The sequence below is a fragment of the Oncorhynchus gorbuscha genome, linkage group LG08 (assembly GCF_021184085.1).
Source record: "Oncorhynchus gorbuscha isolate QuinsamMale2020 ecotype Even-year linkage group LG08, OgorEven_v1.0, whole genome shotgun sequence".
NCBI classification, from domain to species: domain Eukaryota; kingdom Metazoa; phylum Chordata; class Actinopteri; order Salmoniformes; family Salmonidae; genus Oncorhynchus; species Oncorhynchus gorbuscha.
The window spans coordinates 55165805-55189613 of record NC_060180.1 but is presented as its reverse complement, the minus strand read 5'-3'; the positions used below and the strand labels follow the sequence as shown (position 1 = coordinate 55189613).

The 23809-nt window shown below is 42.6% G+C and overlaps 1 protein-coding gene and 1 pseudogene across 4 annotated transcripts; one reads left to right on the top strand and one right to left on the bottom strand.

Annotated features, from left to right (window-relative positions):
- Positions 1-265: 265 nt before the first annotated feature.
- Positions 266-1646, bottom strand: LOC124040943 (annotated as a pseudogene).
- Positions 1647-2195: 549 nt separating this feature from the next.
- Positions 2196-23315, top strand: tesk2 (testis associated actin remodelling kinase 2). 4 transcript variants are annotated; one of them, XM_046359922.1, is made up of 12 exons: positions 2196-2692; positions 2878-2966; positions 4726-4972; positions 10106-10227; positions 12298-12346; positions 15140-15286; positions 15618-15700; positions 19760-19844; positions 19982-20065; positions 20318-20404; positions 20558-20696; positions 21954-23315. In XM_046359922.1, the coding sequence occupies exons 3-12, from the start codon at positions 4745-4747 to the stop codon at positions 22907-22909; spliced, it is 1980 nt and encodes a 659-aa protein (XP_046215878.1). In that variant the 5' UTR covers positions 2196-2692; positions 2878-2966; positions 4726-4744; the 3' UTR covers positions 22910-23315. The 4 variants fall into 4 exon arrangements, with proteins under 4 accessions (XP_046215878.1, XP_046215879.1, XP_046215877.1 ...); XM_046359921.1 differs by having other exon boundaries at positions 2197-2692; positions 4665-4972; XM_046359923.1 differs by lacking the exon at positions 2878-2966.
- Positions 23316-23809: the final 494 nt, after the last annotated feature.

The following is a 23809-nucleotide window of genomic DNA, read 5'->3' as shown; positions in this document are numbered from 1 at the left end:
TCTGACCCACTGGAATTGGGATACAGTGAATAAGTTAAATAATCTGTATGTAAACAATTGTTGGAAAAATTACTTGTGTCATGCACAAAGTAGATGTCTGAACAGACTTGCCAAAACTATAGTTTGTTAATACATTTGTGGAGTGTTTGAAAACAAGTTAATGACTCCAACCAAGTGTATGTAAACTTCAACTGTATATTTTCCATGAAATATTTGCATTTTCCAGCTACAATAGTCATTTACAACAGTAACAATGTCCACTGTGTTTCAGATCAATTGTATGTTATTTTAATGGCCCCCCCCAAAAATCGATTGTCTTTCAAAAACAAGGACATTTCTAAGTGACCCCAAACTTTTGAACAGCAGTGTACATGTGTAACATTACAGTATAATCACAAAAACAGAAGTGCTGTAGACTTATGAGATATGTTACAGTAGTGTGCTTTCAATGCTGGATCAAGTATCGTGTTTTTGGTGGGTCCCTTCTGAATCCTTCATGCAGTTGGTCAGGAAAGCCAGGCATCGCTTGGAGTACTCCTCTGGAAAGTCACGGAAGTGGCTCACACGGGCAGGGGTTTTGACCATGAGGTCAACATCACTGTACCGAATCACTCGATCAGCTCTGGAGTACAGGTACAGCTGTGGCCAGGTAGGAAGGCTCTCCCGGATGGCATCGTAGTGGTTCTTGTGGATGTACTTGGTCACAGGGTATAGAACCACCCTGGGCAGGAAAACTGTTACAGCAAACAGTGCCAAGAGAACATACATCAGCATCACATTGAATTTGGGTCACAGAGTGGCTGGTAAGAGCCCGTAATGCCCCCCTCACATTTCGAGTGCCTGGGGCACTGTCCACCACAGCCCCAACTATACAGAGGGTGCTGAACTGTTTATGACTGTGCAAGAGCACAACAATGTAGCGTTAAAACATGAATCCCCCGTTGCTGAACACATGGGAAAATATGGGACTGTTTTCCACCTCGTAATCATAGAGTATCTCAAGCAGTTTGAGGGCAGTGTTACTCAGCTCCTTGTAGCCAAAATATTCAGAGAAGAATACTGTCTTCAAGGCCTGTGTAGCAAATATTGACACAACCCTGGAACAAAAAGGGGGGAAAGGTAAAGTCACACATTAATAATGAAGTAGATAAATCATTTATTGAAATGACAGGAATCATTAACCACCACAATAGTTTAAGTCCAACATGTTCGTTATAAATTGACCTGTACTTGGCATGATGTTTGTCTCTGCATCCAGCCCATCTCAGCAGCATGACAACTGGTTATTTTGTTCCATGCCAGTGTCTATCTGAAAGGAGAGAGAAAAAAAAGTTCTGATTAGTAAATTAGCTAGCTACCTAACCAGGACAACTAATTTAGCTAGCTAACGTTAGCAAGCAGCCTTTGAGTCACTGAATTATGGACAAACCTGCCAGAGCCAACGTTGACTAAATAGCTCATGCCATGGCTCTGCGTGACACTCAGGTGACAGGTAACTTTGCGTGTCGTTAGCTAGCTAGCCTGGCAAGGCTCTCGATAACAAATTGCTCACCCGAGACCAATGCATCTGGAAACACAATGGTGTAGTCCACGCCATCATTTGCCATTTTGTAGTCCGTTATAATCTCTCTTTCAGTTTTGCTATACGATTCATTTGGCACATGCGTTAGCTGGAATTTAACGCGTTGACAGGTTTACTCGCCGCCAATCGCTACGTAAATCAACGGGTTGCAGTCCGTTCATTGGTTCGCGTTTCCTTCTCGAAACATTCAGTTCCATGTTCCTCCGTGAGATGGCGGACAATGTCCATATTAGAGTTGTCAAGCTTCTGTAGAAAAACTAGTCTAATATTTCACTCAGAATAACATGGGAATTATTTGACAACATTACGCAATCTGTGGCATAACAATTGATGATGTTATTGCTTTATTTAATTGGAGCAACATCGATGTACCAAATTATGTGATTGGTAGTAGAGACATGTGAAATAACTGTAGACTAGAGTCGATGCATAGTAGAGGTAGATTAGTATTCACAGCTGGTAAAATGCTGATATACTTTCACACTACTATCAATATTCGAGCTAACACAGTAGATAATAAAATACTGTACATTACACCCCATCATAAAGTAAAACGGTGTCGCTGGCTCGTCGGTGAATGGAAGCTCCAGCTGTCAATCTGGACGTGAAAAGGCGGAGGAGGGCAGGTCAGTGGGAGTGTTGAAGGAGCCAGACAACACTGCGCAGCAGAGCTGTCAAACAGTTGAAATATCGGACCACGGCAGACGGCAATTGTGTCTTACTAATGAGAAAACAAAATGCCACATAAAGGGGACTGTGAGTTTACGGTTTGAGGTCAGCTATACTTCGTGTAGTTAGCTAGAGTTACTTCGGCGTTGGCTGCATAACTTCTAGTTTGTTAGCGAACTGGAGTGGCTAACGTTAGCTAGCATGTCGTCTTAGACTGTTGACAAACTAAACTAGCTAACGGTATCTAGCTACACCAGCGAGCTAGCCAACTAACCACAATAAAGTTAACCGGCTAGATAACGTTACTCTACCGGCTCGTTCATGGGGAGTATATCAAATAGCCTGCGAGTTATTATTGCAGTGAGATGGAACTAAGTTTGGCCTGTTTCATCAAGTTGTTGAAGAGTCCATCATCTCATCGTTTTAATGACACACGACAAGGTAAGAACTCTTGATAACTCTGCCACTGCTGCCAGCATGCGAGGTTGCTAGCTAATTTAGCAAGCTCGTTAGTTAACGAAGCCAGCCATTCAAATTAACTAACAGTAATGTGACCATTTAGTAACTAACTAGACAATCGTTTGGTCAGCATATTGTATCCAAGCTCAATATATATTCGTTGCTAGGTTATAGGTTGATGATTCCAGATCGGGAGAAATTGGGCCCTCTCCTATGAACAAGACTCGGTCATTATTTCAAATCTCAGGAATGTCAGGTATGCTGTTGCCATCCCAGATACGCACCATTTACAACATATAAGGCTCAGATAGTGAAACTAAGAATAACTCATATGTGGTGAATGCAATTCGTTGACTAGCTATTTCACAACAGAAACCTAACAATATTATCATTTATAGGCCTATACATAATGCTTTCTGTTTTCTACCCTCACCCACTCATCCCTTTTTTAATGGGGATTATCAATCTTGCACTTCCTCATAACCAGCTGACCCTCCTGTTAGGATGATTTACAATATACACCTTTTATTGTAGCCCATTTACACAGCTGTATAGGTTTAAAAAAACATTGCCTCAGGGGATCACAGGGATGTCCCATCTGTTTTTGTTTTATTAGTGGCCCAGCCCTCTGTTAAAATTCCTCCACTTTTCCTTGCGGAGTCCCTTTATAGTTGAGTCTGCGATGTATCACTTTGGAAGCATGCATTATGTCCACACTGGCCTTATTGTTTTTCACCAGTTATGAGGTGTAGCTACTACTGAGATGCTAGGGAGGGAAGTTAGTGTTTAGACTGGAGAAATCCCTCTGCCTGTATACAGTAGCCACAATGTGGCTGTGGAAGGTTTGAAATGACATCCGTTATTTATATTGTTTCTGCTTTGAATGAAGGGAAATGTATCTTCTTCTTTTTTTACCCAGACAAGGCCTAGCAGCAATTCAAATGGAAGAACTAACTCATATGTTATATATTCATTCTGCTTCTGAAAAGATGATTTGTTTCAAGTGGCTATTTTACTCATTCTTGGCAGTGGGTGTTTGATCATTATCATACAAATGCTAATTGGCAAAGATGCTTTTAGAGGTAGAGGAGGATAACATCCTTTTTAAGGATACGGCTCAAGCAGCAAAAAGATCCCTGAACTGGACGATTTGATTTCAGTTGTTTTAGTTTGGGATTGGATGGGGGATGGGAATCTCACAAGAGGCTGAATTAAATATAATTATTTTCCCAGAGTTTAATAGATCCTCTCTAGTGAAGTCACTAACTCAAGAAAAGGGGAGGACAACCAGCCCTTTGAGTAAACTCAGTAGACCTGTGCATGCTGGGAAAATCAGCGGTCCTGAATAATATAAATCAAAGGGCTGCTTCCTATGATCATTACTATGGGGTTCTTATGTCTCCTTTTATTCCTGTTCATGGCTCCCTGGTTTGTTTTGGATCCCAGTCTTGTACTTGAGCTTTATCTTGGCTTAATCTCATATAATTGGACAACCAATCCCTATTAGAGCCATTATTTGTGAACTTGTTGAGAGCGGTGGGGTTGGAGCCCTGCCGTGTGTGTCTAAGAAGATTGACCTTATCTAAAGTAATGCTTTTGTCTTTATTTTTTGTCTTGTTGAGGGAAAAAATGTAGGAAATGTTAGAGGAATGTGTTAAATAGATTAGGCTCATTATGCCCCTCATGGCAACACAACGTGTTCCATCTTAAATGAACGACATGCGTATAAGATCACACCACACACACTTATGAATTACAATACTTGAGGGGTACATGCATCACCATTTTTTTTCCCATACAGATGCTACAGATGAACAGGTGCTATGGATAACAGCTGAAAATTGTAATCATTTTGTGTTTTCTGGCTGGTCTTCTGCAGCCTGTAAACCACGCAAACACACCATTTCCTCAGTCTGCCTGCTGAGATAGGATTTTTGTGTTTCTTTCCCCTTAGGGCTGTAAAGGGTTGCAAAGGAGTTGTCGAAAATGTGAAACTTTCATTGAGTCCTCCACAGAGTTCACAGTGAACAAGCAATGATGGATCGGAACAAGCGCAACTCCATCGCCGGCTTCCCCTCCATGAGGCCTGACCGGCTCGATGACCTGGATGGTGGAGGAGGAGGGGAATGGGCCCCGTCTCAGGTGGGAAGAGTGTGCCCCTCATCCTACCGTGCCCTCATCAGTGCCTTCTCCTGCCTGACGCGCCTTGATGACTTCATTTGCGAGTGGATTGGCTCTGGCTTCTTCTCAGAGGTCTACAGAGTGAGTTTATTATGCTTGACCTGAAATGCAAGAGGTTTATGCCTGGTAGGTGCTGTAATTAATTCATATCAACACACAGTCACCTCAAGTTATTGGTACCCTTGATAAAGATGATAAAAACAAACTATAAAAAAATAACTGGTAAAATAAAGAACACAAATACCAAGCTATCTTGTATGCTAAAAAAATGGGAAATGATTTTATATGAATACGATTGCTCAGAGAAAGAGATTTTGTACCAAAACAAATCTCAGATTATTGGCATCCCTACTTTAAATTAATCTAAGCTTAACCCTGTGAGACCTACAGTTGCAAAAATGCAACATGTCCTAAATTGCATCATGTACCTAAAAAATGTCAAACAGTACACAGGCTGCATTTCTACAGGCAGACACATTTTTATATTGATTTTTTCACTTATTGGCCTTTTGACCATGATTGGTTAGAAGATCTGATGTGTTTGGTCAAAAGATTAATTTGTGGAAAAATAATTGGGCTGACATTTTGAGATTTGGTTGTACATCAGCAGTTTTTGTCAGTCAGTTAGCCCATGTCAGCAGCAACAACAACAAAAAATGTATTGGTTAATTAGTCTAGCCAGCCATCTAAACTTGTAGTCATGGTCATAATCACGGTCAAATTATTGCCCGGGGGGGCAAATTTATTTTGTTAGTCACTCTCTCTCAGATATCATATTAACTGCAAACATTTCTCTCTGCCCCGTTGGAAAATTTTGTAGAATTGCAGGAAATCAACTCTAAAACCTTGCAACAACATTTCCCTTAGGGCCCCCAAAAGGCTAGGGCTGGCTCTGACTGCATGTGTGGGTATGGATGTGGGTACTCAGTCCCGTGAGCCATTGTAGCTCCTCATGATAAGTTACGATTTTATTGTGCAAAGTTGCTTATCCCTACTATAAAGCAATGGTGTGTCATTTCACTCCACCTATCCGGTGTGTGACAATAAGGACACACACCGGATTACTTAGAAACCTATGATCTCATACACTGAGTTCAGCCCTCATTCTATAATTAAATATGTCAGTGGTCCGCAATACAGTTAGCTAATACATTGACTTCTGTGCAGAGTAGGAAAACCCTGCACCTCCCTCCAAAACACCCAGAGATGTTAGGTTATGGACCAGCCCCTATTGAGGTCAGACAGGCCCTTAGAGCATGCAGATACTCATGTGGCCTCCCTATTTCATTGATCGGTTCTCTCACAATGGACTGATTTGGGACGAGCGAAAAGCCCTTCTATATTTCCATGTCGATGTGGTTACACCTCGGAGAGCTCCCTCTGAAGAGGTTTAGTGATGGGACTGGTAGTTAGGCTACAATGGTTCTCGGGTAAGTGCTGTATCGTAAATTACACTAACCCAACCTTGACAGAGTTGGTACTCGCACAGAGATGGCTGTTGACATCTGATAGGTCAAGTCCTTAACCTGACCTCAAAACATCAGTAAACTGCCTACATTCACTTTTGTTGTAACTCCTGTTTTCATTTCCTCCACCCTCAGCGCTCTTGGAAGTTAAGCCTATTTGTATTTTTATTTTCAATGCAATTAGTTGTAGACTATAGAATTCAGCCCTACCTACTGAAATCAGAGTATTCTGTTTTTGATTGCACAAGTACCACAATAATGTCAGCACCCACCCATGTCCCATGTCTTGGATCTTAGTCATACATACAGATGGAACAGAAATAGAATGCTGAGCGGTTTACATATCTAATAGTAAATGATAACCTCAGTTTAATTGAAAGAAGCTAGGTCTGGAGCCATGCGGCACAGTGTAGGCTATTGCCTGCCTCAGAGCATGGTCACAGCAGTCTGCCTTGGGACCGCTCATTCACTACTCATTGAATTCAAAGGGTTAATGCACACCACTCACACAGTACCGATCACTGACTTGGTGGGGGGAAGGGCAGCGTGTAGGCTCGTGCCCCAGGCTGTCTGAGGGGAAGTAATTACACCATGTATTTTAGGGAGGGAATGCCCATCCAACTTCAACATGATTGGGGCCTGCTGCCCTACATGTATTCCTCTTGTTGAACAAATGCTAAAAACATTTCTTCCTCTATTAACCTGAACGCTCACCCATGTTATAAACGCTGTTTGATCCTTGGCCATTATAATGTTATAGCATCATCTGTTTCAAGTGATTCACCGATATTACTTTTTTGTCTGATACCGATATCTGATATTTTCCTTGCCAAAAAAAATGCAGATACCGATTTTAAATCGGCAAAAATGCAAAAACAAAGTGTTGAAGAAAGTAAAAGTGCAATATGTGCCATGCAAAAAAGCTAACGTTTAAAATTCCTTGCTCAGAACATGAGAACATATGAAAGCTGGTGGTTCCTTTTAACATGAGTCTTCAATATTCCCAGGTAAGAAGTTTTAGGTTGTAGTTATTATAGGAATTATAGGACTATTTCTCTCTATACCATTTGTATTTCATATACCTTTGACTATTGGATGTTCTTATAGGCACTTTAGTATTGCCAGTGTAACAGTATAGCTTCCAGGAACACATCGACAACAGCCACCCTCGAAGAAGCATTACCCATGCAGAGCAAGGGGAACAACCACTCCAAGTCTCAGAGCGAGTGACATTTTAAATGCTATTAGCGCGCACCCCGCTAACTAGCTAGCCATTTCACATCAGTTACACCAGCCTAATCTCGGGAGTTGATAGGCTTGAAGTCATAAACAGCGCAATGCTTCAAGTATTGCGAAGAGCTGCTGTCAAACGCACAAAGTGCTGTTTGAATGAATGCGTACGAGCCTGCTGCTGCCTACCATCGCTCAGTCAGACTGCTCTATCAAATCATAGACTTAATTATAACATAATAACACACAGAAATACGAGCCTTTGGTCATTAATATAGTTTTATTCTTTCAGTGAAATACGGAACCGTTCCGTATTTTATCTAACGGGTGGCATCCATAAGTCTAAATATTCCTGTTACATTGCACAACCTTCAATGTTATGTCATAATTACGTAAAATTCTGGCAAATTAGACGGTCCAAACTGTTGCATATACCCTGACTCTGCGTGCAATGAACGCAAGAGAAGTGACACAATTTCACCTGGTTAATATTGCCTGCTAACCTGGATTTCTTTTAGCTAAATATGCAGGTTTAAAAATAAATACTTCTGTGTATTGATTTTAAGAAAGGCATTGATGTTTATGGTTAGGTACACATTGGAGCAACGACAGTCCTTTTTCGCAAATACGCACAGCATCGATTATATGCAACGCAGGACACGCTAGATAAACTAGTAATATCATCAACCATGTTTAGTTAACTAGTGATTATGATTGATTGTTTTTTTTAAATAAGAAGTTTAATGCTAGTTACAAACTTAACTTGGCTTCTTACTGCATTTGCGTAACAGGCAGGCTCCTTGTGGAGTGCAATGTAATGAGGTGGTTAGAGCGTTGGACTAGTTAACTGTAAGGTTGCAAGATTGAATCCCTGAGCTGACAAGGTAAAAACCGTTCCTAGGCCATCATTGAAAATGGGAATGTGTTCTTAACTGACTTGCTTAGTTAAATAAAGGTGTAAAAACATTTATTTTTAATAAATCTGTGTCCAAAAATACCGATTTCCGATTTGTTATGAAAACTTGAAATCGTCCCTAATTAATCGGCCATTCTGATTAATCGGTCGACCTCTAGTCATTACGTCATGTACCTACATTATATAGGTATGCACGTCAGCTTTGACATTGGTTTTGCACATCGGCGTTAAACTAGACATTGGGCCGATACCGATGTTGGCATTTTTAGCTAAAATTGTCAGATTCCGATATTGTGCATCCCTAGCTGTTTACAGTCTTTTCCACTCGAGATACTATGGTTCTGGCTCATGTGATGACTTGGGCTTTATGAGTGCAATGATATTTACCCTCGTTGCTTGTCAGTTTGATTTGTCGTCTCACTTAATGGACCCAAATATTTACTGTGTAATGAGGTTTCCATATCTGTCTAAGCAAAGGGACAATAGATCTACATTGCTTTGAAAATGCATGAAATCAATGGAATGATCTGTTTCTTAGACTGTGTCATGTTAACATGACTAGGTATTGACTAGCTGGAGAGACAGATTAGAAGTGCAGGGCCTTGCTGGAGCAGCCTATGGGTCTTTGTTTGAGTCAGACTCTTCTCTTTTCTCTCCTGGTGGGGAAAGAGTGTGAATGGGGAGGGTCTAGAGGAGGCCATCTGCTGCCTGCTTCTTACTCCAGGGAAGAGGAAGGCTAGCTCCTTCTTTGTACTTGAACTTCAAGAGTGGCTAAAGAAGCATTTGTCATTGGAGAGACTCATCCAAATGCTTCATAAATAAGGCCTAGATCAGTCTGCTTCCTTTTTCTGTACCTCAAACGTCCTTTTATCTCCTCTCTCCAACAGTGTTGATATAAAACTCATATCTGTAGGAAAGTGATCATAGTGATTAGGAAAAATATAACATGCACAGTATATAACCATTTATATGCATTGTATCTATTATTGTACCTGCAGACCTTGACCTGAGTGGAGCGATTTAGTATATTCTTTGACTGTTGGTTTCAATGTCTTAATATTTCAGCTGGAGGAAGTGAGCAGTAGCAGATCAAGCTCACCATTTTCTCACCCTAATTCATAACTTCCTGTGGTTATGGCCCTCTGAGAAAGCATATCAATCCGACTTAAGCTTAGCGATATACAGAGAGAGTTCTGTATTGTTGTAGGTGTTCGGCTATGTATTCTCTACCAAAGCATAGTCTACATTTTCTTAGCCTCGGCTCACTGTTCCTTCTAGTGCACAACTGTGGATGACAGTCAGCCACTTGTCTTTGATCACATCAGAGATAATGCTGCAAGGAAGGCCAGTAACTGACCTCGTTCACAGTAGAAATAGGGAGTCAGCAGGCCTATTGCTATGGTTTCTGGATTTGGAATGAAAGGTTGAAAGGGTAGAGCAAGTCATGCTCCATGATCTTGGAATATTGATCATGTTTTGAGAGTAGTGTCCTCATTAGAAGGGAATATTGATAAGGGAGCTGTATGGTTATAGAGAGGTGTATATTTTCAGTGTGACCTCCTAGATATCGCCTAAATGACCGGATTGTTGTGTTTGTTGCAGGTGCGCCACAGAGTGTCGGGCCAGGTGATGGCTCTGAAGATGAACAAACTGAGCAGTAATCGAGCCAACATGCTGAGAGAGGTCCAACTGATGAACAGACTGTCCCATCCCAATATCCTCCGGTGAGTTCCAGGAAACAAAATGATGTCTACCACTAACTATATTCAGCATCATTTTTCTTCGGCACACCACCATCATCAATATTTTGTGTAGTTTGTATATCGATCTGTCCATTGAAGAAACATAAAATTCCTTCTGAAATATTATGCAATAGTGTTGAATTAATTATATCTCAAGGGGATATAAACAATTGTGTAAAATACAGGGATAGTCAAGTTGAGTTATGGTGCCATATTCATAAGTAGGCTTTTTTTCTTATGGACTTCTAGCCTAATCTGTCATTTTTAAATGTATTTTTTTAGAATGTGACTAAATATCAGTCATTTTTTAGATTTGGATCTGTAGCTATTTGTCAAAATGACATTTGCCTTTAATGGAATCAGTTGGGTGACCTTGATCTCCCTGATTCCGCAGAAAGCAGGTCAGAAATCTATTAACAATGGTTTTCTGGAACGACATCCTGAGTTTGGATTTCATTGACATGTACGCCCTTTCCTTTTCACTTTCTTCTCACCAAGGCTGTTTTATTTTCGTGTAGCGTTGTGAGCCTGTAAAATGGGCATAAATATTTGACCAAACCCATCATGATGGGACATAATGTTTAGGATACATAATTGTATGACCAGCTATTTCTAATCTGTGAATTTAATAATCTCATGGATTCGGCTGACTGAGGCTTTGCATGATCCTGGAGGTTGATCAAGTTTCTCTGTGATTCCTGCCATTCTGAACACGCGATGTGTCTCTGTACTGGATGATATTCTACAGAGCTCACATTCTGCTGTAGGTGGTGGGTGGGAAAGCGAGAGTGTCTGTAAGTGCTGTACTACAATCACAGCTTTGTTGCAGCCAGTTCTGTGGGGGTGGGCAGACGAGGATGAGGGGGTCTTTGTCTGAGGAGCCCTTTGAGGACCCACAAAGTCTCACGTTTATTGGGTCATAACTCTAGCGGCTCCAACACTGGCTGTGCATACGGCCTGGCCCGTGTGTTAGGATATTGATACAGGCAATTTGTGTAATTTAGAGAAAAAAAATACTTGACTGTGACTCCGGCCTGTTAAGATTTGTAAGCAGTATCTCAAGAAAAGAGAGGAAAAAGAGATTGAATGCAGCTCAAGAGAGTGAACCTTGTTTTCCCCCTGAAAATGACATTCTTGTTTGCACCTCTTGTCTTGTCTTGCAGCCCACCAGTGCAGAAATATTTAACCATTTCCACACCAAGAGCATTGTAATTTTTATCTCAAAAGGACCATGTTGTGGCCTCCCGGGTGGCGTAGTGGTCTCTGGTAGTTGTGCCACCAGAGACTCTGGGTTCGCTCTCTGTCACAGCCGGCCGCAACCGGGAGGTCTGTGGGGCGACGCACAATTGGCCTAGCGTCGTCTGGGTTAGGGAGGGTTTAGCCGGTAGGGATATCCTTGTCTCATCGAGCACTAGCGACTCCTGTGGCGGGCCGGGCACAGTGCACGCTGACCAGGTCGCCAGGTGCAGTGTTTCCTCCAACACATTGGTGCGGCTGACTTACGGGTTGGATGCACCTGTGTTAAGAAGCAGTGCGGCTTGGTTGGGTTGTGTTTCGGAGGACGCATGGCTTTCGACCTACGTCTCTCCCAAGCCCGTACGAGAGTTGTAGCGATGAGACAAGATAGTAACTACTAATAATTGGATACCACGAAATTGGGGAGAAAAGGGGGTATAAAAAAAAAAGGACTATTGTCCTTCGGCTAGATTGACATTTTGTACAACCGAGGCTGCATTTACACAGGCAGCCCAAGTCAGATATTTTTTCCACTAACTGGTCTTTTGCCCAATCACACCTGACCTGATTGGTTCAAAGACCAATTAGTTTGAAATGGGCTGCCTGTGCAAACACAGACATGTATACACAGCCCACTCAAATGTTTTTTTTTTCTGGACCCCCATTGCTTAGTCATGTCAATATAGATCAAGATTGTAAAAGAAATTTGCAACGTGAGAGAGGCACAACAGGAAATATGTCTCCACCGCATGTATCACTGTGGTAGTTACATGGAAACATGACCAGTCTTTTTTTCTTTGTTTTGTCTTCCTCTAGGTTCATGGGTGTGTGTGTTCAGGAAGGCCAGCTCCATGCTCTGACCGAGGTAAGAGGAACCACTGTTCTATAGGAGGCTCTAAGACACAAAGAAAATGGGTATCTCCGGCGTAGGCTGACTGTCGCTGGCTGTCATGTTTCAGGTTGGAACGTTGGGACACACTGTTTGCTTATTCAGTTCTCTGTCCACTCGATAATGGAATGTGATTCTAGAAACGTGATGGGTCCTCTAGCATCAGTATAGGCCAAGATGTGTTTTGCTTTTAATGTAGCTAATACTGTCATATTCCCCTCCTGAGTCATGTTGCAGGACAGTCAGTTTGATGTTATATTACATGAGTAAGTCTCAGACAAGTAGAACCCTCTAAAAGGTAGCGGTGTGAATATAATGAAAAGGTGTTTGACTGTGTGCCCAGGGGTTTTTCTCAGGTGAACATTGACACATCACCCAGTACAGGGACCTGTAATTGAAAGAACCTTGTGTTTGCCTGAAAGAACAGTTTACATGTGCACAAATAAAGCTGTGTGTTGATATTCTCAATGAGCAGCCTGGGGATGGGTTCCATTAGGACTAAGGTTTGTTTTCAAGCTCATCTTATTTTTAACCTGCGTGTGTGTGTGTGTGTGTCCATGCTCTCTTGTTGCTAATGATTAGCGTTGATTAGTTAGGGAAAAAGCTTTACGACTGTCTGCCACATCACATTCACCCAAGCACTCGTGTCAAGTGAGCGATAGCATGAAGTTATCCAATATGTGGATCCATGGAGATGAAGAGGGAGGGAGAGAGGGAAACGTCTGTGATACCGCTCTCGCAGTTTATCGGTTCTGCTCACCCCACCCCCAGTCTCTTGGGCTTTGATGTCAGCAGCATAACGCCACAGGCTGTGAATAATGAAAACACTGCATCGTGTGGTTATGTTTTGTAGCTACTGCTGTGTTATAAGAACTTGCTGCTAGCTACCAGTACTGTTTACTCTGACTGGATCCTGAATTTAGCGATGGGCCTGACGGACCTCCATGGTAGGAAATGAAGAGTCAAGTTACTGTGCAGCCACAGGCTTAGATACAATCACTCCTCCGTATAAAGCTCCTTGGCTCCGTTGGGTTGGCACAGTAACCTCCGCACTGCTTTCCCACTGCTTGATAGATCTAGGCTACACATTAGGCAAATACCGATTAGGAGCATTATAATCTGGGTAATCCATGACCCACTTGGGGATTACAACATTATTTGAAGATGCTTGCAGTGGTCACGAGACAATGAAATAACCATTTTCTTTTCCATCTTTCTTAGCTTTTTTCCCCCCATAGTACCCCGGCTTTTATTTAGTTTGAGGAAAGTTTCCTCAGAGAAATTCTAAGAATAGCATCCGTGTAGATTTGTTACTCCATGTTAAGACATTTCAACTTCCTGGGTTTTGCCCCTCTTCTCCTATTGTCCACTGCTCCTACTGTCTCTGATCTGTGATCACGTGTCAATGGCCTCACACTCCCTTCTCTGGGTGACAAGGTTTGGGGTGGAGGTGGGGTGATGTGGCCTTATAACCTAAAACAGGCCTCCTTGTGTGCCTAGCGTTGGCCTACGCTGCTTCACTCACTCCTCTGATCTGGAGAGTCTCGTCTATAAACCTACTGGATGCATGGAGTGGATCATATCCACACTGACCAACTGGCAGCAAGATTTGTCTGGGCTTCACCCATTTAGGGGAGGCTCCTAGTGGAGCATTAGGCATGCAGACGACAGATGCAGGGGGGCTACAGAGGAATTTGTAAGGTAAAGCCGACGTAATCCTCTCCTGCGTCTGGGAATGGTCTGCAGGGCAGGGGGAGGGACGACGGAGGAGGTAGTGTAGAGGGCCTTACAGCATGGGGGGCTTTTAGTGCCTAAGCTTAGACCCATGGACATGAATATCCAACACACTTGAAGTTAATTTGTTTCACTGGTATCGCATGCATATCCTATGGTAAACTATAGGCCTACCTGGACAGTATATTGTCTAGGTTGACTTATTATCAGGCCGACTTCAAACATTCTACCTGAACAAAGGTAGACTGAAGCACAAGTCAAAAGTGAGTGACGTTGTAACCTCTTCACTTTGGGCAGACCCAATTCTGCTCACTAATCCCATTAAACGGTATAGGCTGTGTTCATATATTGTGATATTTACAAGTTCCAGCTGTGTGAACACAGACACTTTTTTGAGTTATGTTAACTTTCCTAAGCCATCAATGAAGTATTTGTGACAGTTTGCCAAGAAAACTAAAACACAACAGTCTAGAACCACTGGGGAGGCCCAGAGAAATTAGGTCAGTCAGTCTGTCTTACTCTCTTCGTTACTCTTGTCCACTTTCATTTCTCTCTGTAATTAATTGTCACCATAGTAGTTCTGTAAATGGCACAGCCAAGCCTGTCATGATTAAAGCTGACATGCACAACGTAAAAGAGGGAGCTACTTTCTAGCACATTCCCACTTCACTTTGCTTTCCCTGCACACAGTCCCGTCTGTGTCTGTCACTGTCATTGTCCCCAAATGTGCCTGGCATGAGATTGATGCTATGTTTAGAGCGCTCAGAGTAACTCAATTGAGTTCTTTGACCTGTCTTTTGGAATGGAGTGGTGTGTAGAGTAGCCCCAAATGACCGACAGGATGCTGTAACAATGACTTGACTTATAGTGCAGTACCTTCTCTACCTTTTATATAGGGTACACACAGTAGGCCTATATATTGAAATTGAATTCACGATAATGTGCATTTAAGCCATACTAGTAATGTGTACTTTTGTACGGAAGCATAATTTTAATAATGGGAGCATTGTGTTTTCTCTCTCGACATTTCTCCAGTACATCAACGGTGGGAACCTGGAGCAGCTGTTGGACAGCAACAAGCCTCTGAGCTGGGCTGCCAGGCTCAAGCTGGCCTGTGAGATCGCCAATGGCCTGGGCTACCTGCACTCCAAAGGCATTTTCCACCGGGACCTAACCTCCAAAGTGGGTGGCTGTTAACTGTGGATGGATGTGTCCAAAATGGCAACCTATTCCCTACATAGTGCACTACTTTTCTGGTGCACTATATAGGGAATAGGTTGCAATTTCAGATGCACCTGTGTCTCCTTTCTACAACAGAGATAAGAATCATCGATCTAGTCAGCCTTCATATACAGCAACACACGCTTCAGTTTCTGTTCTTCAAATCTTGGGAGTTGGAAACTGAGTACATAATGTTATTGTAAGATGTGTTTATCTGGCTAAATCGGTGGCTTGTGCATGTGGGCTTTGATGGAAGCTGATGATGGAATGTATGCTCACTGTTTATCCTCAGAACTGCCTGATCAAGTCTGAGGAGAATGTCTACACGGCAGTAGTAGGAGACTTTGGTCTTGCTGAGAAGATTCCCAACCAAGAGTAAGTCATTTCCACAGAAACGCTTATTTATCAAACATGATCATGACATGATCAAGACTCAAATTGAATCCCAAAGTAAAATATATATATATATATATATAATCACACACACAGTTGAAGTCAGGAGTTTACATACACCTTAGCCAAATACATTTAAACTCTGTTTTTCCACAATTCCTGACATTTTATTTCTAGTAAGAATTCCCTGTCTTAGGTCAGTTAGGATCACCACTTTATTTTAAGAATGTGAAATGTCAGAATAATAGTGGAGAGAATGATTTATTTCAGCTTTTATTTCTTTCATCACATTCCCAGTTGGTCAGAAGTTTACATACACTCAATTAGTATTTGGTAGCATTGCCATTAAATTGTTTAACTTGGGTCAAACGTTTCGGGTAGCCTTCCACAAGCTTCCCGCAATAAGTTGGGTGAATTTTGGCCCATTCCTCCTGACTGAGCTGGTGCAACTGAGTCAGGTTTGTAGGCCTCCTTGCTCACCAATTTTGCCCACAAATTTTCTATAGGATTGAAGTCAGGGCTTTGTGATGGCCACTCCAATACCTTGCCTTTATTGTCCTTTAGCCATTTTGCCACAACTTTGGAAGCATGCTTGGGGTTATTGTCCATTTGGAAGACCCATTTGCAACCAAGCTTTAACTCTCTGACTGATGTCTTGAGATGTTGCTTCAATATATCCACTAATTTTCCTCATGATGCCATCTATTTTGTGAAGTGTACCAGTCCCTCCTGCAGCAAAGCACCCCCACAACATGATGCTGCTACCCATGTGCTTCACGGTTGGGATGGTGTTCTTCGGCTTGCAAGCGTCCCCCTTTTCCCTCCAAACGTAATGACGGTCATTATGGCCAAACCGTTCTATTTTTGTTTCATCAGCCCAGAGGACATTTCTCCAAAAAGTGCGATCTTTGTCCCCATGTGCAGTTGCAAACCGTAGTCTGTCTTTTTTATGGCGGTTTTGGAGCAGTGGCTTCTTCCTTGCTGAGTGGCCTTTCAGGTTATGTCGATATAGGACTCGTTTAACTCTGGATATATATTGTACCTGTTTCCTCCAGCATCTTCACAAGATCCTTTGCTGTTCTGGGATTGATTTGCACTTTTCGCATCAAAGTACGTTCATCTCTATGAGACAGAACACGTCTTCTTCCTGAACGGTATGACTGCTGTGTGGTCCCATTGTGTTTATACTTGCGTACTATTGTACAGATGAACGTGGTACGTTCAGGCATTTGGAAATTGCTCCAAGGATGAACCAGACTTGTTTAGGTCTACTTTTTCTTTTCTGAGGTCTTGGCTGATCTCTTTTGATTTTCCCATGATGTCAAGCAAAGAGGCACTGAGTTTGAAGGTCGTCCTTGAAATGCATCCACAGGTACACCTCCAATTAACTGAAATGTTGTCAATTAGCCTATTCAAAGCTTCTAAAGCCATTCCATCATTTTCTGGAATTCTCCAAGCTGTTTAAAGGCAGTCAACTTAGTGTATGTAAACTTCTGACCCACTGGAATTGTGATACGGTGAAATAATCTGTCTGTACACAATTGTTGGAAAAAGTACTTGTCATGCACAAAGTAGATGTCCTAACCGACTTGCCAAAACTATAGTTTGTTAACAAGAAATTTGTGGAGTGGTTGAAAAACGAGTTTTAATGACTCCAACCTAAGTGTATGTAAACATCCGACTTCAACGTGTGTGTGTTTTATTATTTCATATTTGCTCCTTTGAGTCAGTCCAGTTAAATCCCTCTGTACGAAATTAATGTGGGACTGGGAGGTAAAGGGATGGACAAGTGCCAGTAGAAGGGGGCCATTTGATTAGGAAGGAACATGAAGTACTGTTCAGGTCAGGAATAAACTGGGGCGCTCGGCTAATAATACCAGAACAGGTTAAGAAGGCCCCGCTCTCTCCTGGCTAGGACTTATTACATATGCCTTGCAAAAGTATTCAGACCCCTTGGATTTCTTCACATTTTATTGTGTTACAAAGTAGGATGATTCAAATGTGTTTGTCAATTGTTACTCAACAATATACACAATTCTCTGTCAAAATGGAGGATTTTATTTTATTAATACAAAATTAAACGACTACAATATAGCCTTTCTACAAGTATTCAGCCCCTTGGTTTAGGCAAGCCTAAATTAGTTTAGGAGTAAATTCTGCTTAACAAATCACCAAAAAATAAATCCTGGACTCACTCTGTGTGAAATAATAGGGGTTGACGTAAAAAATAATTATGACTACCTCTTCCTCTGTTCCCCATGCATACATCTGTAAGGTCCCTCAGTCAAGTATTGCATTTCAAACAGATTATTTCAAAATCTTTATCAAGAAGGGCAGTGATTGGTAGATGGGTAACAATAACAAATCAGACATTGACTCTCTTTAAGAATGGTCTAGTTACTAATTATGCTGTGCATTATGTATTAAACCACCTAGACAGCTCAAAGATAGTCATCATTCTGAGCTGCAGTACAGGAATGAAACTGCTTAGGGATGTTATCATGACATGCTGACCACACAGCTCGCGTTACTTGCACGAGCATTGCAAAATGTATTTACACGTAAATGTTGTTCAATCATTTCATCCAAACTGCTCGTCTGCATTATGGTGGCAATGGACCTTAAAGTTGGTTGCCAACCTCCATATAAAATCCAAAGAAAAAGACTGAAGGAGGAAAGATTACTAGAAACTAACTAGGTTTACCCTTTTATCTGTGGATTAATTGTCAGAGTAGAGGACCTTGTGCATTTCAGGTAAAATAACAACCCAATGTTTATTCTAGGACAAATTAGCTAGCAACAGCAAGCTAGTGGGCTAAATGGCCATGAATGTTTCGACCTGTCCCCAAATGAATATAGGTGGTTCAGAGCTCATTTTGATATTTCAACCTGCGCGTCCTGATCGCGTCTGGTGTGGCTGGACAAAATCAATATGCACGTGCATGCCCGGTCTACTCGGCATGTGAGGCCATTTGATGATTTTAAAATGGCTAGAGTTCATTGGCTGTGATGAGAGAGAACTAATGGATCAACAACATTGTAGTGACTCCACAATAATGACATAGTGAAAAGAAGAATACAAATATTCCAAAACCTGCATCTTGTATGCAACTAGGCACTAAAGTAATAATGCAAAAACACATGGCAAAGGAATACACTTTCTGGCTTAAATGCAAAGCCCTATGTTTGGGGCAAATCAACAGATCACTGAGTAACTGCTTCCTTATTTTCAAGCATGGTGGTGGCTGCATCATGTTATGGGTATTCTTGACATCGGAAAATACTGGGGAGTTTTTCAGGATTAAAATAAACTGGATAGGGCTAAGCACTGGCAACATCCTAGAGGAAAACCTGCTTAAGTTTGCTTTACTCCAGAGACTGGGAGAAGAATTCACCTTTCAGCAGGACAATAACTTACGACCAAAGAACAAATCTACACTGAAGTTGCTGGAGTTGAAGACATCGACGGTTCCTAAGTGACCGAGTAACAGTATTGTCTTAAATCAGCTTGAAATACTATGGCAAGCCAAGACTTGAAAATTGCTGGCGAAGCATGATCCCCAACATCATGACAGAGCTTGAAGAATTCTGAAAAGAATAATAGGCAAATATTGCACAATCAAGGTGTGCAAATCTCTTGGAGATTTAACCAAGAAGACTCTTTGCTGTAATGGCTGCCAAAGGTGACTCTAACATGTATGGACTCAGGGAGCTCAATACTTATGCAACGACTATATTTTCGTTTTATTGGTCTTTAAAAAATGTTTTTTTTCTTCCACTTTGACATATTTTGTCTGGATTGTTGTCAAAGAAATGACAATTAAATCAATTGTAACACAATTCAATGTGAAGAAATCCAAAGGGGTCTGGATCATTTTTTGCAAGGCACTGTAACTGATCATGAATAGACTTGTTCCTCAAAACAGTCATGGAGAAGGAACATCAAATGTTTGGTTTGTCTGCTAATTTTTGTGATGAAAATGGTCAAAAGACAACCTCCAGTCTAACGTCTTTCTTGCTGTACTTGTGTTGTGCCTGCAGTGGTGAGGGGGAGAAGCTGGCGGTGGTGGGCTCTCCCTTCTGGATGGCTCCCGAGGTGCTGAGAGATGAACCCTACAATGAGAAGGTAGGTCCCTGACTTCTGAACTCTAAACCTTGACCTCACCCTGAACTAAACCGGACCACTTGTCTCCTACAACCCCCCCCAAAAAAAGCTAAGAACTCATCTTGAATGTCTGTCTCTCTGTTTTCTTACGTTTCCAGGCGGATGTGTTCTCCTACGGTATTGTCCTCTGTGAGATCATTGCCCGAATACAGGCTGACCCCGATTACCTTCCTCGCACTGAAGTGAGGATTGTTCCGTTTCCTCTGTCCTCTATCGCCTTGATACATCCTGACATTACATAAGACAAACACTCATTACGCTCATGTCTGGTCTAGTTGACATGATGTTGGCACCGGGGGTGGTTTAGAAGAGCACAGATCTTTCAATATGTTGGGTTAGATGCCAAAAATAGATGAACATGGATAACATCCCAAAGTATGGATTTCCTGTCTGACCTCTCCCCCAACTCACTCTCTCCTCTCCCTCCCTGATAGAACTTTGGCCTGGATTATCATGCCTTCCAGCACATGGTAGGAGACTGTCCTCATGACTTCCTACAGCTGGCCTTCAACTGCTGCAATGTGAGTCTGCCCTCAATCTCTTAATTATTCCAAAACACACGACTGCTTCCAAAATGTGTATTTGATTGTATGGAAAAGAAACTAGTAACATAATCTGATTTAGTAGTACCCCCTTATCTTGTTTGACCTGGCTACTCTATCCCCTCTCTCCAGATGGACCCCAAGCTGCGGCCCTCGTTCCCGGAGCTCGTCAAGAGGCTGGAGGAGATCCTGTGTCGGTTGAAGGCAGAGGAGTCTGGACGAGAGAGGATCCCCCTCAGTGGGGAAAATGACAAGAAGACCATCCCCAAAGGTGATGTCTCAATCACCTCATATCTAAGGCCCCTTCAGAAGACTGACTGCCAAGGCAGTGGGACTGTTTTATTCATTCTCGAGTTGAATTTTATGAGGATAGCATAACATTAGCATTATCAAAACTGCAAACATCACCACCAGATGAACTCCCTAAAACAGTTACAACAGTGTAAAGATGCCCCTCAGTTACCACTTTCCCCTAAATGTCCACTACACATGATTTTGAATCTCCAAGTCTGTGATCTAGTGTTGCAGATGCACTTGTACAGACATTAAAACTTCGCCTGACATTATTGGTTTTCATAGTGGCAACTCCCCCTGACTGCCATGTGTTCGCCTACAGTCCTGCACCACTTGACACCCAGTTTCTTGCACAGTGTCAAGACTGCACAGTGCAGACAAATAGTTTCTTGGAACCAGGAAGAAGCTGTAAACCAAGCAGCAGTGAGGCTGCCAGTAGCTGCTCCACATTGTAATCTGCCTGTTGCGTATCCCCTAGGGTTGCCTCCCAAATTACACCCTTTCCCTTTATAGTGTACTACTTTTGACCAGGGCTCACACTAAATAGGGAATAGGCTGCCATTTTGGATGTACCTCAGGTCTACTCTAAATAGGTCCAGTGGCAAGCCAGGGCTGTCCTTTCCCTCCCAGCTCTGTCCCAAAGAGTAATGTACTTTCCCCAGTCCTTTCCTTTACTGTTATGATAGTGTTTGCTTGCAGGTTCAAGTTGCCTTACTACAATTTAACATGACGTACATTTCTAAGCTCTTAAGTGTTTCTCAAACACCCGATTTTGTGAACAAAGAATAAGCTACAGTAATGTTGCTAAGTGGGAACCACCATGTACACAGAGAGTATGTTGGAAATCATTCGTCTTTTCTCAGATTCTATTTCATTTCTAATTTGGTTCATGGGAGTACCGGTTCTGGACTTTGCTTTTGTTTAGCTAGTTTTCCTTCCTCGGCCAGTCATTCCCTCTTCACTGTTTGTCTACCTTCGGCTTCCCAGTCCAATTTAGTATTTCTACATTAGATCTTATAAACAATTTGCATATGTGTCCCATAATGTTTCCACCTATGCAATTTACTTCAATGTAAAAATTTGACTGTGCCTTGTTTGTTTCTCTTGCATGTACTGTCGTTCTTGGCTTATATTGTCCCCTGGTGGTTACATTGGGAACTTACACTTCATAACAATCCCATGTGTTGTGAGGAAGAGATGTTTGACTGTTGCTTCTCTCTCCCTCTCTCTCCAGGTCCAGGTGAAAAGGTCCAGGGGATTAAGAGGTTAAACTCGTTGGGTCTACAGGACGACAAGATCCCTCCCAAATCACCACGTCCTCGTCGCAACATCTGGCTCTCCCGCAGCCAGTCAGACATCTTCTCCCGCAAGCCAGGCAGGAAGGTCAATGTCCATGACCCTTACTACAACCCAGGCCCCAGGGCTGTGCCAGGGGCCCGCAAGATCAACCCCTTCAATGCCCGTGAGGACCTGTGCGGAGGCAAGATCAAGTTCTTTGACGTGCCAAGCAAGTCCGTGTTCTCCCTGATGTTCGACTTGCACTCTCTCCAGGACAGCGTGTTTTCCTCTGGGACCCAGACCCACTCTGGAGCCCCCGTACACCCGGGCATGTGGCAGGAGACCTGGTTCACCGGCAGGCAGTGCCGCTCTCTGCCCGCCTCCCCCCAGCTGGCCCTCTCAGATGGCTCCTGCCCCCCGACCTCCTGTCCCATCTCTGCCACTTTCTACAAGTGTGACCCGGCCCAGCTGGGCCAAGAGGTCAGGCAGAAGGTGCTCAGCGCCTGGGCCAGGAAATATGCTGTGATAGAGATCCCGCCGTACCATGGAGGTCAAGAAAAGGTAAAGAAAGAGGAGGAGAACAGAGTAGATGAGAGCTGGCTTCCTTCTCCCATGCCCAGTGACAGTGCAGAGGCTATGGACTGCTCTAGCAGCCAAGGGAGCCCAGTGGAGGACAAGGACAAACACTTCTACCCCATGCAGGCCCAGAATGGAGGACCAGTGGAGGACAGTAGAGGTGTGGTTTCTATGTGTGAGGAGATGGAGGCTGAGGACCAGGAGGGCATGCAGCAGCAGACCTCCTGTTCCACTGTCACCCTCAGCCCAGCCACAAACGGAGGCCATCTGAGTCCCATCGTACTGGTGCCATGTACAGCCATACACGCCTCCACAGAACTGCCATCTTCAGTGTGACATCTAGGACTAAAACAGATCATGGAGAAAAGGCGCTTTGAGAGAGACACTCCTCAGAGAGACCCTCAGATCATGTTTATCGATGCTTTGCAGATAGATTATTTTTTCACGATTGTTTTTATTTAATATACTGAAAAGTGCTTATTTTTTTTCTTAAAGGTGTCCCTAAACCAGGGTTCTTCTAATTCCTTGATGTTATTTGTGTGTATGCTGGTTTTAAATCACTGCCTACTCCTTGATGTTTTATTGTGATTATATTCTGCCCCATAGGGAAATGCATGGAAGTACATGTACAGTTGAAGTCGGAGGTTTACATACACCTTAGCCAAATACATTTAAACTCAGTCTTTCACAATTCCTGACATTTAATCCTTGTAAGAATTCCCTGTCTTAGGTGAGTTAGGATCACCACTTTATTTTAAGAATGTGAAATGTCAGATTAAAAGCAGATAATTATTTATTTCAGCTTAAATTTCTTTCATCACATTCCCAGTTGGTCAGAAGTTTACATACTCAATTAGTATTTGGCAGCATGGCCTTTAAATTGTTTAACTTGGGTCAAATGTTTTGGATAGCCTTCCACAAGCTTCCCACAATACGTTGGGTGAATTTTGGCCCATTCCTCCTGACAGAGCTGGTGTAACTGAGTAAGGTTCTAGGCCTCCTTGCTCGCGCACGCCTTTTCAGTTCTGCCCACAAATTTTCTATGGGATTGAGGTCAGGGCTTTTTGATGGCCACGTCAATACCTTGACTTTGTTGTCCTTAAGCCATTTTGCCACAACTTTGGAAGTATGCTTGGGGTCATTGTCCATTTGGAAGACCCATTTGCGACCAAGCTTTAACTTCCTGACTGATGTCTTGAGATGTTACTTCAATATATCCACATAATTTTCTGTCCT

Coding starts and splice junctions, on each gene's coding strand:
- tesk2 (XM_046359923.1), top strand. CDS start 4,745: ATGATGGATCGGAACAAGCGCAACTCCATCGCCGGCTTCCCCTCCATG. Junction 4,973..10,105: donor TCTTCTCAGAGGTCTACAGA/GTGAGTTTATTA, acceptor TGTTTGTTGCAG/GTGCGCCACAGAGTGTCGGG. Junction 10,228..12,297: donor TCCCATCCCAATATCCTCCG/GTGAGTTCCAGG, acceptor GTCTTCCTCTAG/GTTCATGGGTGTGTGTGTTC.